Raw genomic sequence first — 18895 nt, 5'->3', positions numbered from 1 at the left:
TGCAATGCGGAATATCCAAAGGAGAGTTGAGAGATCAACCAGTCGGATCTTTTGCATTAATCCCAGGCGTCACCCCAACCATCATCTTCGCCCTCATCCTTGGGCTTCGTATCAATTTTTTTGGTGGAGGCTACCACCGTCTTTGGTTTGGAAAGGGTGGTATGACTGGAGGTTCGAGTACCGATTGTGGTTGCGGCGGGCTTGCTCAGACCCTTGGGCAAGGGTTTCTTCGCTTTGGCCTTGGATTGTGCGGCCAACCACCCGGCAAAATCGGGCTCACCTCCATCGTCGAAAGGAACAGTGGCGGACTTTGGTGCCAGGGAGCTGGTGACAATTGGGGCACTGAACGGATCGTCGTCTTTCAATGCATTCTCCTCCTCATCGTCATCAATAGCGCCCCAAGCTTCGTAGACATCGTCCGTTCCGTTCACTGTTACAGAGCTTGAAAGCGGCTGGTCCGATAGAGATCGTCCTAGAGGTTGAGCCTCGCCACGTGATACTTTCTTAGGTAGATCCAGCTGCGTGGAGGGTGATGATCTTGTGGGGCGAGGTACGGAGGCTGAGCGAGCAGCCTCCGTGTCGGCCAGTTTACTAGTACCCGTAGTTGGCTGTATCTCACCGTTCGCTGTCGTAAGTTTGTTGGTAAACGAGGAGATCGCCCACCCGGCCCAGGACTTATCATTTGATGTCCCAATTCGTGCAGCATCCTTGGGTGTTTCTGCGCTAGCAGTGGCTGGAATTGCCGTATCGGCCATTGAGCTGCTGAAATTGCGGATGCGCTGTAGATACAAGTCTAGAGTTTTGTTCGCTTGGTCTCTCACCAGCCTAGGATATTCTGTTAGGGCCGACAGTCGGGGCCAGAAAGGGGGATAAAGACCGAGGACTCACTTCTCTTTATCTAGCAAAGAGGGACAAATAGCGGGAAGGACCTTTCCTGCGCAATCCTCCTCATTGAAAAACTCGATTGTCGCAGCCAGCGCGAGCAAACCGGCATTGCGGGCATGGACGAAAGGATCTCGCAGCGATCGGGTGAACGCGGCAATGAGGACCTTTGTCCGTGACTGCAGACGAGTTTTAGTACTTTCAACGTGACAGAATAAGTGGCCATTTTCCACTTACACCTTGTCCGAGATGTTTCGCGATTTTACCCAAACAGATGGTCGTGTTGGTCCGAATACCTGGCTGTTCATCATTTGCGGTTCGTGCGAGGAACTTCAGCAGGTCTCCATTAATAGTTCGGTCACTGAGTTTATTGACGACTGATAATACAGATTTGACGGTCTGTTCTCGAACAACAGGCGCGACATCTGTGAATCCCGACGTCTAGGAGATTAACGTCAGTCTCTGTCCGAGATATTGGAGTCTCCGCTCAAGCTCACCATCTGCGGGAAGATTTTGTCGTTTACGATTTTCTGCGGTAGGTTGTCGATCATTAATGGTAGGTTGTCGAGTAGACAGACCCGAAGAGCCCTATCAGGGTTGCCGAACAAGCGAACAATGACGGGCGTTAGCTTAGAGCTGTATTCATCCGGTGACAGTTTCGTCCCGATCTTCAAAATAGCACTCAAGACCTTAGGGCCACCGCCCCCAAATTCGACTGACTTGAGCAATTCTGGCAGGACCTTCATCTTGAAGAATTCCTCGGGGAAATCGTCCGAAAGCTCATCAAGCTCACTGGTCAAGTCAGCTCACAACGTCTTACCGCAACAGAATACGCGACGTGCTTTGGACATACTTGATAAATTCCTCCCGCTCAGCATCATTCTTAAGACCCAGACTCTCTATGTCGTCCGTCAACCGGATCAACGGTGTCTGAAAGAAACCACCAGTCTTCTTCCCTTGCTCAACAAAATGCGCCGGGCTCAACCGCAGTTTAGGATTGGCTGTGCAGAGACGCTTGTAGCTTTGATGCATGCTGGGTGGAATATTCGTCGTTTTGCCGACTTGGTCACCTCCCGCAAAACTGCCATTGAACACCTCGTATATCAGAATGCCAAGCCCATAAGAATCAACTGCTGCCAAGGGATGTCTCTTGATTATATCCCAGCCACCCTTGACAACTTCGGGCGGAGTGTACCGAGCGGCGTCTGGTACGAGGCTACCGTATGTCTGCATTTCGCGTCAGCAAGTTCAAAGATACCTCAGATTCCATCTGCAGTGATCGACTGACATATATCACCGCGTTCTCGTCGTTCATGGAACTCAAGACATCAAATCCTCCAAGCTTCCATTCACCACTCTCACTAGCGAATATTGAGGATGCCCTGACACACCCATGAACGGAAGAGGCATCTTCATTGATGAATTTGAGAGTAGACTATAGGAGCGAGGCAAAAGCACAATTCAGCAATTATGTCGAGACACAGATTTTGGATTCTGGCACTTACAGCCACTGTATACAGTCCCCATATTGATGTTTCCCTGCTCAGACTTCGGCGCTTGACATGCCAGGACAAAGGAACAACGCGCTCGGTCACGATGTAGATGTTGGTATCTGTCTATATTCTGTAAGTATATACGCGCCTAGTAGGAAAGGACCCGTCTTGCATCATGTCCTATGATGAGTGCGCCCAAGGATTCCTAGTACCTCGATAGTGTCCAGCACTTTTATTACCCCGGGATGTCTCAAGGTCCGCGATTTACGCACGGCATTTTTGGCCAACGGGGTGCGAGAATTATTTGAAGAGATATCGAAGGTGAATACGCTGCACGGGGAGCCGTCTTCCTTTATAGACAGCGCATTGTAAGTGAGCTGTAATTTCAGCGGCTCGGGGAGTATCATACCCGTTTGGTAGCATTATGAAGGGTCCAGATTGAGTCTGAGATGTCGACTCTATCGCCGAGCGAATAAGGGAATGAGCTGCCTTTTGCGATCGCAGATGCGACGGCTGACTTGAGAAAATCCATTGCGGAGAGACGCAGCCAAGGTGTTTTGTTATGTAGGAGGATCAGTTGTTCGGATGCACCCAGGAGCTTCAGCGCCGGGATGTCAGACGTTTCAAGTTAATGGTAATTGCTCAACTCCCTGACAGCCCCTGTTAGTGCGACTCGAATACGGTAATAGGATTGAAAAGGATACCCCGTCCACTGGAGTCTTGTAACTTCGCGAGAATGATGGGAGACACTGATCGATTATTTGGCCAGAATGGCACTCGCTATACCCCGCCCCAATACGGCTTAGGGCGATCGTTACTCCGTGCCTAACTACATACAAAACACTCCTCCGCCGCCATCTCTCCGGCTCCATGCGCTTCTTCCTCCTCTCAACACGGCGTTTGCTTCAACTTCTACGGCTCTAATGAGAACCAGGGAGCTGTACAGCTCTCGTGTCTTTACACGGGGTTCTTCCTATCTGACTGCGTACTGATAATTTATTTACAACCCAAACAGCCACTTTCTAAGCTTCTATCGCGACAATCCGTCAGAATCAATTTCGCCTTCCTTATCTACTAATCGGGTACGTCTTTCCAAGCGCCCCTCCTCTCTCTAACACTTTGCTTCCCAACTCCGTTACCACTACGCATCTCCAGTGATGTGACACTGGTAAAAGGTCAGACCGCGTTATCCCAGAGCACGCGCTGCATTCCCCGCCGAAGGTACCCCCGTCTCATGCGAGAATGAATGCTCGACCTGGGAACTGCGGAATCCCCCCTCCAAGATGCATCGAGAACAGGCGGTCATCTGTCCAAGTCCTCAACTCTTTACCCTTCGGACTCGTTCAGCCAAACAGGCACATGATTTTGTAAAAGGCATGAGGTCCTGGCCGCGAGGCTCACGGCGTTGTTTACCTTGGAAAGACATGTGCACATTAAATCAGTAATATGGCGCCACATACTGGGGTTCCTGGTCCGCTTCGCCTCCATGAGGAACTTCAGGAACCAATGGCTGTGGCAAACATATCGTTGGCGAGGTATCTCTACCCTTGCGACTCCCAGTCACTGTTTGAATGGACGAGGGGCACGGAGAAGTCGGATCGAAATGAGGGCGCGGCATGGTGTGAGCTGTTTCCGGTGCGGAGTCGTGGAATTCGCTGTTCCTAGGMCGCTGATATTTCTTCGATGTTATTGAGTGGGAGCCATGGTACCGCGGCTGCACCGTCGTCGCTCTTGGTTGAATGAAGACCACAATATAAACTGAAAAGACCTGAGGAGATGCTAGTGGTGTTCATTCTTTACATCAGACCCTCGTACGAGCAAAACAAAACTCGATGCTAACTTGGGACGATAGGTTTTCTGGAACTCCATTCAACTCCTCGTCTTAGTTCTCACAGTGGTTGTGTCATCTCTTACTATTTTGTGTGATAGCTAGTCTTTGTGTCCACTCCCGGATTCCCATACACCTCTATATAATGAATTTGGGTTCAAGATGGAGAATTCGAGTAGTCCAGTCCCCCCGCGATGCCTTAATGAGTGGCTGACACGTTCTCCACGCCCCGTTCCACATTCCCTCCTTCGGTTACTACAGCAGTTTAGATGAGAACGTCGAAGAAGTAGAAAAGCAGGCAAAATCAACAGCTTAAGAAGACATACAAGAATCTCCAGAACATGATTGGCTTATAAAATTTCCAGCGGTAGGTATCTACCGCGAGGTCACAAGTACCTAGAATTGACGACTATCATCTTGTATCCATCCGCGTAGGCCTTCAAATAGCACAGCATCTGTCTGTTTCACAGGCAAGCGCCAAAGTATATGACTCCATCAACAGCACCTCTCCCTAAAGGGGATGAAACTCGGACTTTAAGGTTGAAGACACTTCCGCGTTTCTCATATAATCACTTCCTGTGCGGATGCGAGACCGGAACTGAGGAAAATCCCAGGAGGACATCAAGACGCTGACCGCGTGATCGTCAGCATCAGCGACTCGAGCATACGGCTTCCACAGGGTACATACTACATACCAATTAGGGTTTCAGAACTTGCCCACCTGAAGGATCTTGCCACTGGCAGCTCTCGACGATGAACCAGATGTACAGAAGTGGTTCGGCAGAAAAAACCGGGATGAGGGAGGGCAAAGGTTCCACCACCAAACAGGAAGCCTCACATCAACTGTAAGGAAGGTTAGAAGGCTCGACAAAGGCCCAGTGGCGGCGACCTGTTGATGCTGCCACTTCAGCAAGATTGTATGTCTCGAACGTCAACGATGGAGATGTTGACGTCGCTCATTTCACTTCATCTGTAGCCTCAGGTTGGGGGTTAGAGGATACAGCCGAAGGCGGCTGAGAAGACACTTGAGGTGGCATCTGAGGCATCTGGTTAAATCCGCTGCTCGGGGTTCGATGTTGATGAGGTGGATAATGATGGCTCTGATGAGGACTAGACTGGAAATGCGGTTGCTGCTGAGGATAGTTACCACGAACGGGAGGCACTATTGAAAGTTAGACAATCTAGCTGGGGCCCACAACTGCAAAAACATACTATGACCTGGCTGTTGACTACCGTACACGGGCTGACCATGTTGTCCCGGTGACATGAACATGACCGGCTGAGGGGGCTGCCCCGGCTGGGAATTCTGATGCATCATCATGGGAGCACCGCGGCTAGGGCTTGGGTAGCCACTGTGGGGTTGCGGAGGAGGGGCGTGCTGAGGGTATGAATGACCTGGGTTTGGAGAATACATCTGCATCTGAGGAGCATAGGGCGTCATGCCCTGCGGACCGCCCATGTATGGCCCGCTCGAGGGCTGCTGCACCATCATCGGGGCACCCATGCCTGCCTGAGGGTTGACAAACTGAGGTGCTCCTGGAAAATGCCTGAGATGGGCTGGTTGCGGACCTCCTTGGTTCACATAGAACTGTGGGACAGGCTGTCCAAACGCGAGCTGGGCATGCGGAGCCATAGGAGATGGGTACCCGTGCTGCAATCTCGGTGAAGGGAAGATCTGAGATGTCGATGCCGACATCTGCATGCGGTGATGATCCTCAAAATGGCCTGGGCCAGAACCATGATGCTGTTGAGGGTGCAGGTTGTGAGGACCGTGAGGAGGGCCAGAGGCAGGAGGCATTCCCGGGGTCGACTGTTGAAATTGGAAAGGCAGCTGGGGCTGGTGAGGAACTTGAGGAGTGGAAGAAGAGCGGCTCTGAGGAGAAATGGATGGCAGAGCAACGGGCTGCTTGAACATCTGGACATAAGTCTTGTCCTCGTTGGCCGGAGCTACATCCCAGGTAGGAAGGGTCTTGTAAGCCGGAGGAATGCCTCCGTTGAAATTATAGGCCTTATCGGATTGCTCCGCGCTCTCCTTCTTCATGCGCTTGATAGGATTGAACTGGTCAGTGATTGATGGTCGGTCAGAGATCGGCCGTGGTTTCTTCGTGCCAAAGAAGACAGAAGGGCTTGTAACGCGGGAGACGGAGCGGCCCCTAACAAATTGCGATGGGCTGGACGAGGCGCCGGGTGTAAAGGTACTCGCAGCCGGATTTGGCTTGAATTCCAGGGCTTTCACGTTAAACTTGCTTGAAACAGCAGAGGTAGGCGTCTGCGTCTTATTCGGGCTGGATACGCCAGGGAGATCTGCCGCAGGGCCGCTAGGAGGAATGCGAGCCTCCTGGATCGGCAAAGGCGTGGGCACAGGCGCCATTGCTGCTCCCTTCCGCTGTTGCAAGTTATCAGCCAGTCGGTGACTGAGCATACCAGTGCCCGGGCGACCTGGGTGCATTCCTTGGTGTGGGAGCCGCCCAGCGGGTCCAGCCTGCGGGCCGGTGGGAGGGTACATCTGGCGACCGCGAGGATAATTGGGGCGATCGGGCTGCGTAGTGGTCTGCACTGTTCCACTGACACGAGCCGTGGGCTTCTGCTCGGTAACTCCGGAAGCATTCTTTGGGGTTAACTTTTCTTCAGCCTGTTGTTGAGCTCTCTGAATTATTTCCTCCTGCTTCAGTGGGTCCTTCGCAAGAATAGGTACCAGGTCCTTAGGGACAGGTGTAGCAAGCTTGAAGTTCTTTGAGAATTTCATCAACTCGTTCAGCTTCACTGTCCGGTCATACGATGCCTGGTTACGGCGGCGCTCTTGCAACTTTAATTTCTCACTGTTGGCAAACTGACGGAAATGGTCCAGAACCTCGGCTTCCACATTTGCAGAAGCATTCTCAGCTGCGGGCCGTTTTGGAGCTGACGGGACAGATGAGGTAGCTTTGATTGGAACCGACTTTTGTTCAGACTCAGCGACCGTCGTGGTCGCCATTGCATTCGACAATGGTTGAGTTTTGACAGTTTCCTTGGGCTGGATGGGAGCCGGCGCTCCATCTTTCGGAGCCGCAACTGTCTGTTTCACGGTAGAACTAGCCTCGGGGGTTGCAACAGGCTGAGCAGCGGCTTGTCGGCGTGCCGGTGGAGTGTATTTGTTCGGCTGTCCTGAAACAAGCGGCGGAAAGCTCTTCTCATCGCGGCGGACGCCGCTATATTTGTCCTCCTCGTCCAACCCACTGTCATCGACCGGAACCAAGCCTCTTTCCTCCCTGACATGAACGTTGTCAACATTGGTACCCTCGATCTCACGAGCGATACGAGCAGCCTCTGCCTCTCTTTGTTTGTATGTAGGATCGGAACGGTCTATTCGAGTGGTGTAAATGTTCTCGTCATAGCTGCTAGTGGCGCCAAACAGCCTTTCGTTGGTCTCGAATTGATCCCATCCAGTCGTATCGTTTGTACTTTCAAGGGACAAGTCAACCTCGGTGTCAGCTGCAGGTTCCCATCGTTTCAGAGCCCGTTCACGCATCGCGAAGTTTCCCGAAATATCGGTATCCGTCTTGAAGCCACTTGAAGCCCCTGAGGTTTATCAGCAGGGAACATTTTTATTGTGACAAGTATTAGGGAAGAAGTGAAAACGGTGGCATACCATTGGGCGCCTTGGCTGTGACTTCCGCAGTCGAAACATTGGACACGGCAATATCGACCACATCCTTGACATCAAAAGACATGCTGTGATCTGGCGCCGTGCCCAGATAAGGGCTGACGACATCGCTCACACCATTGGCTCGTTGATGGTCTTGTTTTGCCGGCCGTTGGACCATCTTCAGAAGAATGGAAGAGTCGTGAGGTTCGAGGGAGGAGGAAGAGAAGATTCCAGTGAATCTCTCTCCGCTCCTTGTAGTGATAGTAGCATCAAGTCCCTAGATATAATGAGCGTCCCATCCCTAATGTCCGGTTCTGCTTATGATCATGGGGCGACAAGCTTACAATGAAGCTAGTGAGTAGAAAGATGAGGCGGTCATGAGCATGCTGATCGGGCGTGTTCGATTCTCTCGAAGTGGGCTTGGGAGATATGGAAGGTTTGGGAGTCATGTTTCCGTTGTGTGGTGAATACGAGGATCTCTGGGTGATTGGATTTGTGCCCTGCGTCCAAGCCTTTTGAGAATTGCTGCGTCTATGAGAGAGTGTTAGCAAACCACGGCTATCATTTGAAAGGCGATTGAACTTAAAGTTGCATTCAAGCACCATTGTGCTCGAAAAGATTTTGAGGGAAATGGGGAGGGGACAGAGGGTAGGGCGTGATGGCAGTAAAGTACACAAACAAATATAGAGGGCTCTGGGAAACAATACTGCGAGGAGACCAGCGGTGAAACGAAACAACATGAGAGCAAGTGACTGTTATAGAACAGATCAGGAGCGATTCAGACAACGTACCTAGCAGCGCCATCGAAAGGGCTTCCGGATTGCCGCCGGCCACCATCCGATATCTTAGAGCTTGTAGTCCTTAAAGACGGTCTGCCAGTAGGATTCTGCGAAGAGGCATTGACAGCATTACCAGAAGCATTGCTGGCAGCTGACACAGAGTTGACGGTGGACGCCATCGTCAATCAAAACAGAGCCCGCGCCGTGAAAATCAGTACGACGCAAGGCTAGAGAAAGTATAAGTCTTGAACAGGCACGAAGCCACAGCACAGCGGCTGCACTGACAAGGCGACGAAGGACAGCTAGCGAATTAGGACGGTGGTGACGCGGGGAAGGAAAGAGCAAAGGGAGAAAAAAGAAGGGTCGAAGCAGCTATCGAAGGGGAACGGAAGCACGGCGCTTCGACCAGCGATAGGAAAAATTTGAAAAGTGTAAAAGAGGGAGAGGAAAAAATTATTCAAGGTGTAGGAAGAAGAGGGGAAGGAGGGTGAAAGTGAAGGAGAGGATGGTGGTGTGTTTAGAGTCTAGATGAAGGAGGTGTGGTAATGAGGTCCAGTAAGGTTGTGGTAGTACGGAGTACGGAGTACTAAGGTAAGGTAAGTAGGCGCGAAGGGTGCAAACTGTCAACGGGTACGAAACGCTAGTGGGAATATGGAGTTTAAGGCACCAAGGCTCCAAAATCCTGTACGGGTGAGACACTACTGCGCTGCGCACACACTATTCTAGGTAGCTTCCTAGTACTCTCTCCCAGATTACCTTAGACACAGAGAGCTCCGAAGACCAAGCTCCTTCCACTTCGCTAGGAATGAAAATGATGACGGTGGATAGTCTCACCACTGTTCCAGATACGTAAGGCATGATGATGTCGATGACAGCGGCAAATTTCGAGGGGTCTGGAATGGAAAATAAGCATAAAGTATCCTTGGTTGATTGCTAAAAAATGGGCAGTCTTCTCGGGACTACCTCATAAGATATAAATCACTTAATCCAAAGTCCCTAAGGGTCTCTCTTTATGGGCAAGTAGTGAGAATGAGAATAGTGTGATGCCGAGAGGCCTGTGGATGCCTGAACAGTGTGTACTATAACTTTCCTAACAATGACCTTCTCGTTTGGGGAGTCGAATGGAGTAGTTTTGCTACACTGTGATTGATGTTTTCAAATTATACAAAGACAGATTTCATACCTAGGATATTAACCTTGGAACCATACAGAGTACCTTATATTACCACTGATTTGCGACCGATACAGAGTAACTGAAAGGGCTGACAATTCAAGTCATATGTGCCTGCCTCGCTAAGTACTGCCTTTGCACTATTAAATTACCTTGGTCTAGCTGGCAATTTCTACCGTAAGCTCATCTAAGTAGGTACCGAGTACTCGCATCTGGTAATCCAGTCTCATGTCGACAATCTGTTGCTACTTCACGTTTGTACAAGGAGTAGATGTGTTTCAACAATATCATCTCGTCATTTTCCGCCTCACGAGAGCAATACGTTTATCCATACAGAGGAAGAGCAGGTTCAAGGTGTCTGTAATAAATGTACGACAATGCCATACATACGGTAGGTAGGTACCTACCTCACTCTGAACTACATGTGCTATCTCCACCCACGTACATATTGGTTGTATGCTAAATAAGAGTCGCCTATGAAAGTACTCCGAACGGTCTTAACACTTATAAGATTGCCCTTATGGCGTGATAGACTACAACTCTCGCAAGGTTGCTTTGAATTTGCTATCGTCATTGTCCTTGCGTCGAAGAAAGGCGGAGGCTGGTGTCCAGAAAGCTCAGGGCAGCAGCTGAAACTTTCATGAGGCCCCCAATTCTAAGGTAGGAAAGTTACATAGAGAACCCAAGTAGTTTCTGAAAAAGGTGAGTTAGGCTGATATTAGTGGCCTCAGGCAAGGGTCATGTCCTTGAGAAGCGCCTAATCATCAACCGTCCCAGTAATTTAACCACTAAAATCCACAAGATCGGAACTTAGTCTACCTTGCTATCTTAGATATATTAACTAATGTCACTCTACAAGATAACTAGGTGCGCCGTGCGGACTTACGGCCCAAGACGATCAGCATTGATCAAAGTCCACCATTGACAACAATCTGCTAATCCACCACAAGTGGTGGCTGGTACGATTTTTGGTGCTTGTTTGTCTCACTCTTACACTTCCCTTGACTTTCTTTCCATCTTCGTAATTACAGTGTTCCAGTGACTCTCTCTCCCTTCCCATCTCGCGCCCTCTCCAGGTGTCAGTTGGCCCCTCCCTTTCCCTTTCGGCAACCTGGGTTTGTTCCTCCAACTTCACCGGAATACTGCCCTGTCGCCCGTGCTGTTTAAAGGAAGGCGTTCCCACGGCGTCCCCACGAATGCAATCTACCTTAAGCGGTTCGTCTCGCTCCCAGCGAAGTCCACCTCGACACGTTCCCGCTGGGTCTGCGAGCAGTGCCGATTCCGCCATGACCTCGCAATCTTCCGCACCACGCAGTTCGTCCAGCTCAGGCAGGTCTCAGTCGTCAAGGACTGTTGTGGTAAGCTTATTGCCCCCGCTGTTGTGCTTTTCGACACTTCGAGATACTGGTTTTGTTCCTTGTTTTTCGGCCATGTTTATGCTAATGACGCTTTCGCTGTTCAAATCCTCACAGCCCGATAGACAAATTTCCCAAATCGAGAAAAGTGTCACCCATCTCCTTGTCGCTACAAAACAACTGCTAGAGACCTTGACTCAATGGTCTCGAAGACAGGCGTCTGAGAACGAAGTCTCAGACGTCTACGTGCGACTGGGCTATGAATTTAACCTAGCCTGCCGCGCCTTCAATGCGATTGGTGTTGATACCTCCGACCTGGGCCCAGTGCCTGACCTTCTCCGCACAATCCTCGAAGATACACTGAGCCAGGACGCGTCACCCCAGAGCCTCGATCGATACCTGCCTCGTATTCGTGACATAATTATCAACCTCCTTCATGGTCTCAAGAAGAAGCAGGCTCGCTTGCGCTCCCGGCAGCAAAGGGAAGAAAGCCGCCCCTTGCCTGGCCGGCAGGCAAGCTCGGGGAGTGCCGTCATAAACCAGATGTATGAGGAAGCCGCAGCCACTGCCAGTTCGCCGAAAAGGCCAGGTAGTCGTCGGCATGGAAGCAATGGCTCACTCGAAGACCAGTCCGGCGGGGCTCATGCTGGTTCTACAGCGCAGCCTTCGAGCGACACGAGGGGTACTAGCTACTCGGAGAGAGAAGCATCAAGACGAGAGGCGCAGCAGATCCTATCTCAGCCATCGCAACCCGAGACCGAAACTTCCTCAAGGGTAGCCATGCCTTCACCCGACTTCTCTGGTTATCCTACTCCCCCGCCTCCGCCCCCTCCCCCCAAGCAGGATGATGCACTGGGTGCCCTCCAAAGAAGTGGAGAACTTGAAAGACGGGCCTCGCGGCGGTTTTCTGCCTACCAGATACAGAAACATTTGGGAGCATCGACAAATGGTGTCCCCGTTCTGCCAACCCAGAATTCTCCTGTCCCAAATCGCGGTCGTGATGTCCGCGAATCTTTGAATGCAGTACGCTTGCGAGGGTCTTATGCGCACGGGAGACAACGGTCGACGAATCGTCCGCAAGATGCTGTTCCCCCAAGCAAAACTGCGAAGCCATTGCCATCCTCTCACCTTGCCCAAGGAGGAGAGGACGAGCTCAACAAGGCTCCCACCGCATCGCCGACACGGTCGCTGGCAAATGCTTCGGTTGCATCCCAAATACGTCTGGAGAGAGTGCCACACCGGTCTGAAGCTGGTACGATCGACAGCCCTACAGTCGCCGGGAAACAACCTGGGCTGCCTCAGTCTGCCGAGGAACCATCCCTGGCGGACGCATTTGAACCGACCAAGGATTCTTCCATACCCAATGAAGGAGCAGCGCCGGGCACACCAAGCTCAACCATCCAACGACCGTCTACCGGTGTATCAACGCCACCGCAGTCCTCGCAGTTTGCAGCTGATCAGCCGTCCCCCGGAAAAGAGCTTACCCTATTTTTACAGTACAAAAGCAAGATCAAAAAATATGTCCTTCCGGAAGGCTACAGCGGGTTGACCATTGGAAGACTGCAGCTTGCGTTCATTGAGAAATTTGCATGGAACACACACAACAACGGGGTTGATCTGCCAGAGATCTATATTCAAGACCCGATCTCTGGGGTGCGGCATGAATTGGAAGATTTGAATGACGTCAAAGATAGATCGGTCCTTGTCTTGAATGTGGATATACTTGACGAGGTCAAGAAGCATTTCGATGATGAGCTTGGCGGAGTTCGTCGTCTGATTGAAGGCGTGAAAGGTTCTCTTGAAGGACAAGAAAGTATCATCCAGCGTGTGTCAGACCGTCAGTTAGAGGCTGCGAAGGAGATTGCTCGCCTAGCCGCCGCGCCCCCCGTCTCAATCCCCACTTCTCTTCCAGATGGAACCGCTCGGAAGGGCCCTATTACTGGAAGTAACAGCCAACTGGCTGAGCTTCAGAGCTTGAAGCGTGATCTTGCAGTGCTACGGCAGACATACTCGAATTTCTCGTCGGATATTTCCAGCTCGATGAATGCGATTCGCGCTAAGGCAAATGGTGTGAAATCTGCAGCAGCAGATGTTGCCGTGCCGTCTTACGAAGGAGATGCTGGTCGTGCCCGTGTCAATGCCGGCAAAAAGGAACTCGCAGATGAGTCGGAACGACTCGTTGGGCGGGTCGACGACCTTCAGGATCTAGTTGAAGATCTTCGTAAAGACGTGGTATCACGTGGAGTCCGGCCCCTCCCAAGGCAGCTCGAAAGCGTCAGCAAAGAAATTAGCGCCGTCACCAAGGAGATGAAGAAGATGCAAGAATTCCTGAAACGGGAGAAACCGATTTGGACGAAGATTTGGGAGAAGGAGCTCCAGCTTGTGTGTGAGGAACGCGATCAATTAACCATGCAGGAAGATCTGGCTGCGGATCTCGAAGATGATCTCGAGAAGGCCGCTCAGACCTTTGCTCTAGTTGAACAGGCTACCAAACAGCAGGCGTTGCAGCAGAATGTCAATGGAGGCGTCGCTCTGCGGAACACGTCGCGCAACGTGGTTATTGACCCAGCGATCGACCCCATGAAGGCGAAGGATGACCTTCTGGGTGAGGTTCGTGCACTCCAGCCTAACCATGAATCTCGATTAGAAGCGATCGAAAGGGCAGAAAAAGCTCGACAGAAGGAACTCGAGAATCGTCGGATAGGGCTTTTCCAGAAAGAGCTAGGGACGTTTGTTCAAGAGGGTAAGCTGAAGAAGAGCGGCGGCGTGGAAGAGGCTGAACGACAACGTCGAGTCAAAGACGATCGCATACGGAAGGAGGTCTGGGAGAGACAGCAAGCCCGAGCAGCGGAAATGGAGAAGGCAGAAGCGGAATCCGCAGCGGCAGCTTCTGCCCAACCCGAGCAGTCAGACCAGTCCGAACAGGCTGAGCAGCCTTCAATCGAAGATTCGACAGGAGACAACACTGAAGCAAGTGCCGACAATGGAGACTCGACGAGCAAGGGCGAGGAAAAGACAACTCCTTCGGCAGAGACTTCGGCGTCAGAGTTAATCAACGGAGAGGGAGAAGATACCAAAGACGACGAGCCAACGGCAAGTGAAGGCCCAGGGGGCTCGTCAACATAATAACACCTTTTGTTTGTCTACTTTCTACGCCATTGAGCGCGCCAAACGACCTCGTCTACCCCTTCCAAGTCTCTTCGAGAGCCCTTGGCCGCACCAAAGCGGCTCGTTTGCAATTTCTGTTTATCTTTTCATTCTTTCTCTTCCCTTTACCCTTCCACAGTCATCTCATTGCGCCCTGTTCTTATCATGCCAGTACTCTGTCTATCCGAGTTAGTCTGTGTTTTTCTCCCTGTCATTACATTGTTCGAAAGCGTGAGCATTGCATTTTGCTGACGATACCCCTGCCCTCATACGGCGTGTTATGACCCTTGTGATGATGCTATTGTCCTTGCATCCTTTGACATTTTGCAGCTTCAAGTAATTTATACTACCTCAGCGAGGAATAGAATATGTGCATACTCCGAAAGACGTATTGACCTGCCATGGGCAGTTAAGGAAGACCCTACCTAGGTATCTAATCTCTCATAATCCCAATACATACGTACGTACAATTTGATACTCCGCTGGGCTGAGGGCACCACATGATACATAAAAAGCGGTGAGTAATGATGCTCTGTATTGCCAGCAGAATCAGGTGTTGAGTCCCCCAGCCACATGTTTATTATTGAGGAGTATTTTCATGTTTCAAACCTGCAGTGCTCTATTATTTTGCTTCTTTTCTTTTATATAATGAGGGCGCTATATAGACTTTTATAACTTGAGAATCTACTGTTGTCAAGTCTCTGTTTTGGCTGATTCTCGACTGCCATTCTATTTGCCGAGCTTATCGATAGGCACCTGAAAGCCAGGTTAAGCTATATACCTGTACAGGCTGTGCTTGACCGACGACTGACATTGTCGCTTTGTAAGATGATTCCATCTGCTTCTTAAAACTAAATGAATGATACTTACCGAATCAAAGCTACAGAGGAGAGGGCACACGGATCGATGTGGCCCATCCGTTTCATAGTCTGGGCCCTAGTACCCGCATCGCTTCCTGTGCATGCCTTCTCAGCGAATGGCAGCTCATCGTCAATCGCTGCCATCAAGGATGTCTCGCGCCGGAGTGACGAATTGCAGCGTGATCTCGCAAGGGCAGTCATCCGCGGTGTCAAGAAGATGTCTGAGGATGAGGGGGAGAAGTTTTTCTTTGATTATTGGGACTTTGACGGGGCAGACGAGGTTAGTCTGACAACAACGAACGAGACGTATAGTTCTCAAAGCTACGAGGCCCCCGAGGCACCGGAGATCGAGCCTCAGGCATATCCATTTCGGCGGTCGGTGCCGATTAACATGGGCTTCAGCCCGCTGTTTCGGCGAGATTTCAAATGCCCGACTGGCACATTCGCTTGTACGGCGATTGACCGGCCAAACAGCTGCTGTGGCGATGGAGATACCTGTGTCCTGGTCCAGGACACTGGGTTGGGTGACATAGGTTGTTGTCCTCAAGGTCAGACTTGTTCTGGCGTCATTGGATCCTGTCAGGAAGGGTACAAGAGCTGTCCGGCTTCCATGGGAGGCGGTTGCTGTATTCCTGGCTATGAGTGTGTCAGTGGCGGGTGTAAGTTTCAGGTTCTGACTCTGCGGGTCAGATTGAGTTTTATCTGCGTGATAGGCTGATCGACGTTTATCTGCACAGGTGCCTACGTCTTCACGGTGACGGTGACCTTGAGTTCCACCGTCATAGTGTCCACTGGTACTCGAACCGTCCCTCCAGAGACAACCCAGTCCTCGAGCAGCAGCAGTAGCAGTAGCAGCAGCAGCAACAGCATAACAACACAATCCACAGGCGGACTGACGCCTCCAGCTCGACCTACCAGCCTCTCCACCGCCACCACCTCCCAGAGMAGCCAGACAGGCTCAATCTGTCCAACCGGGTTCTATGCGTGTTCTGCATCTTATGAAGGAGGCTGCTGCCGCACAGGACGAGACTGTGACACCACGTCCTGCCCTGCGAAGGCATCGTCGACCATCACATCGGACGGTCGTACCATCGTGGTGCCAGCCCAAACGACCACCGCGGCCAGCGGAACGGGACGATGCGCCAGTGGCTGGTTTAGCTGTGCAGACACCGTGGGTGGAGGATGCTGTCCGACTGGGTATGCATGTGGTTCCAGCTGTACTGCTGTAGAAAGTGTATCTGCTAGCGGAACCCTGGCCAAGAGCCAGCCAGAGAATGCAGCCAGCCGACACTCAATCACGGCGATATGGACAATTGGTGCTCTAGGGATGATGATATGGGCGGTATAGACTCCCTGATGACTGAATGTGTTTATGACGATGATAACAATGACACCGGATAATGACGATAACAATAGAATGCTATGTGGTTCCGTAAACGTCTTCACTCTAAAGCAATAGTTAAACGGCTCTTATATCGGGTAAATGAATGCGGAAAAACAGACCCCGTGGGGCGGTTCCTGAGGACGGCACGTGGGGGCAGCGAATATTACCAGATCGGGACGACACCCGGTGAGCGAGCACCGACACTCTCCGACACCGCAGAACCTCGTTTACTATCTTCACCACTGCTTCAGGCTCAAGCTTGCGTTCTATTATTTTGCTTTCCCTGCTGGTGTCAGGTCTGTGTTTGCTTTTCGTAGTTCTTTTGGCCTCTGTGTCCGACATTGATCAGGGTCTGGTCAATTAGCATTTTGTTTATCGCACTCCGGATAATCGCTTGCCCACCATGTCGTCTAGCAACCAACAGCCTCTTCCGTTTGCCTACCAGTTCGCCGCTGGAGCAGTGGCTGGTGTATCAGAGGTATGAGCTTGCTGAGATCTATCGGCCACCATGTTCTCGAGTGCTAACTCAGTTGCTTCCAGATTCTTGTCATGTATGCGATACCCCCGTCAAACCCACCCATAACCTCACACTTTAATCCGCTAACGGATGCGATTTAAAAATTACACAGGTACCCATTGGATGTGGTCAAGACGCGAGTGTAAGTGCTTTGGAAACTCTCCGCGCGCCAATGCGATCCTGCGAAGTCGGGATGAAAGGAAGCGCAGCTGACAATGGGTCATCCTTGCCGCAACTTACAGGCAACTTCAGTCCAATGTTGCTACCGCCGCTGCAGAGGAAAGATACAATGGCATGTTTGATTGCTTCCGCAAGATCATCAAGAACGAAGGGTAGGTCCATATGCACGGAACTCATCCTGTCCTTATTCGACGGGCGGAAATGCCCATGATTGCCACGTCGGAAGCTAATCCTGTGACTCTGAGCAGATTCTCACGTCTATACCGCGGTATCTCGGCCCCCATCCTGATGGAGGCTCCCAAGCGTGCGACGAAGTTCGCCGCCAACGACAGCTGGGGCTCGTTCTACCGGGGCCTCTTCGGCGTGCAGAAGCAGACACAGTCGTTGGCCGTTCTGACAGGTGCCACCGCAGGCGCCACCGAGGCGTTCGTGGTCGTGCCTTTTGAGCTGGTCAAGATTCGTCTGCAGGACCGCGCCTCCGCGGGCAAGTACAACGGTATGCTGGACGTGGTGCGCAAGATCATCGCCACCGAGGGCCCTCTTGCCATGTACAATGGACTTGAGTCGACGCTGTGGCGTCACATCCTCTGGAACGGTGGCTACTTTGGCTGCATCTTCCAGGTCCGCGCGCAGCTCCCCGCCCCCGAACCCGGCAACAAGTCCCAGCAGACCCGCAACGACCTGATCGCGGGTACTGTCGGTGGTATCGCGGGTACCGTCCTCAACACTCCCATGGACGTCGTCAAGTCCCGCATCCAGAACTCCCCCAAGGTCGCCGGCCAGGTGCCCAAGTACAACTGGGCCTGGCCTGCCGTTGGCACCGTCATGAAGGAAGAAGGTTTCGGCGCCCTCTACAAGGGCTTCATCCCCAAGGTGCTCCGTCTGGGTCCCGGTGGTGGTATTCTGCTCGTTGTTTTCACCGGCGTCATGGACTTTTTCCGTAAGATGCGTGGTGAATAGAAGATGTATTTCATTTCGCATGAGAGCCCAAAAATGATCTAGGTGAATCGACATGTCTCACCGACATAGTAATGTCTACGATTGTGAAAACGCGTTGTAAACAGCGGCGGTTGTAATAGGCCAGCGTATATCTCCTACAGAAACTGGCCAATGTCTATTTACCAGGTCATATTCAAATATGCAGGAAGATTGCGTCAGTCTTATTCGAAAGTCATCGATCGATTAGAACAACTGATAAAGCACTAATGATTAGGAACCGAGCGCAGCCTCGTCCACAACAGTCAAAGGTACATTGCAAAGCCGTAGCGCAACAAATCCGCGTGTAATGAGAAAGCAGCCGAAACTAGCACAGAACAGACAGCCGTGTATGTCAAGAGGAAAAAGGGCAATAGGGTATCGATATAAATGTAAACAGAACATATGCCAGAGACTGAAAAAGAAAAACTATGGCGGGCCAACAGATGGTGCAAGGACTGTTGCTGATGTGAGATTACCGCCGAGGAAAATGAAACACTGTAGTCATTCATGACCTGGGTGCTATGCAGCAATGTCGACGTCGAGATGCAACATAACACCGAGGCCCAGGAAAGCTGGAAAGGATGAAGAGAAGGAAACTGAACAAACAAGATAGATCTTGAACGGACAAACCCATGAATATAACACAACAATCGGATAAACTGCGATAGCCCAAAGAATAACAAACGACAGATGACG

The 18895-nt window shown here is 51.4% G+C and overlaps 5 protein-coding genes across 5 annotated transcripts; 3 read left to right on the top strand and 2 right to left on the bottom strand.

Moving 5' to 3' along the window:
* Positions 1–56: 56 nt before the first annotated feature.
* Asppvi_002891 (COPI-interacting protein CEX1) lies at positions 57–2907 on the bottom strand (the record flags this gene model as incomplete). The annotated part of the gene is made up of 9 exons (XM_043298870.1): positions 57–825; positions 889–1061; positions 1120–1323; positions 1380–1674; positions 1736–2109; positions 2171–2317; positions 2388–2498; positions 2588–2725; positions 2785–2907. 9 exons carry the CDS (start codon positions 2905–2907, stop codon positions 57–59), a joined length of 2334 nt encoding a protein of 777 aa, XP_043154805.1.
* Positions 2908–5159: 2252 nt separating this feature from the next.
* On the bottom strand, positions 5160–8786 carry Asppvi_002890 (putative PAB1 binding protein (Pbp1); the record flags this gene model as incomplete). The annotated part of the gene is made up of 5 exons (XM_043298869.1): positions 5160–5365; positions 5416–7761; positions 7832–8105; positions 8173–8359; positions 8620–8786. The coding sequence occupies 5 exons, from the start codon at positions 8784–8786 to the stop codon at positions 5160–5162; spliced, it is 3180 nt and encodes a 1059-aa protein (XP_043154804.1).
* A 2188-nt stretch (positions 8787–10974) lies between these two features.
* Positions 10975–14259, top strand: Asppvi_002889 (formin-mediated actin nucleation enhancer; the record flags this gene model as incomplete). Its single annotated transcript, XM_043298868.1, has 2 exons — positions 10975–11136; positions 11251–14259. 2 exons carry the CDS (start codon positions 10975–10977, stop codon positions 14257–14259), a joined length of 3171 nt encoding a protein of 1056 aa, XP_043154803.1.
* A 927-nt stretch (positions 14260–15186) lies between these two features.
* Positions 15187–16488, top strand: Asppvi_002888 (putative GPI anchored protein; the record flags this gene model as incomplete). Its single annotated transcript, XM_043298867.1, has 2 exons — positions 15187–15799; positions 15878–16488. 2 exons carry the CDS (start codon positions 15187–15189, stop codon positions 16486–16488), a joined length of 1224 nt encoding a protein of 407 aa, XP_043154802.1.
* A 439-nt stretch (positions 16489–16927) lies between these two features.
* Asppvi_002887 (putative mitochondrial 2-oxodicarboxylate carrier protein) lies at positions 16928–18181 on the top strand (the record flags this gene model as incomplete). Its single annotated transcript, XM_043298866.1, has 5 exons — positions 16928–17002; positions 17065–17075; positions 17154–17183; positions 17284–17373; positions 17470–18181. The coding sequence occupies 5 exons, from the start codon at positions 16928–16930 to the stop codon at positions 18179–18181; spliced, it is 918 nt and encodes a 305-aa protein (XP_043154801.1).
* Between the last annotated feature and the right edge of the window lie 714 nt (positions 18182–18895).

This window comes from Aspergillus pseudoviridinutans (assembly GCF_018340605.1).
Source record: "Aspergillus pseudoviridinutans IFM 55266 DNA, scaffold_2, whole genome shotgun sequence".
Taxonomy (NCBI): domain Eukaryota; kingdom Fungi; phylum Ascomycota; class Eurotiomycetes; order Eurotiales; family Aspergillaceae; genus Aspergillus; species Aspergillus pseudoviridinutans.
The sequence above is the reverse complement of the archived record's forward strand: the minus strand, read 5'-3'. Positions and strand labels throughout refer to the sequence as shown.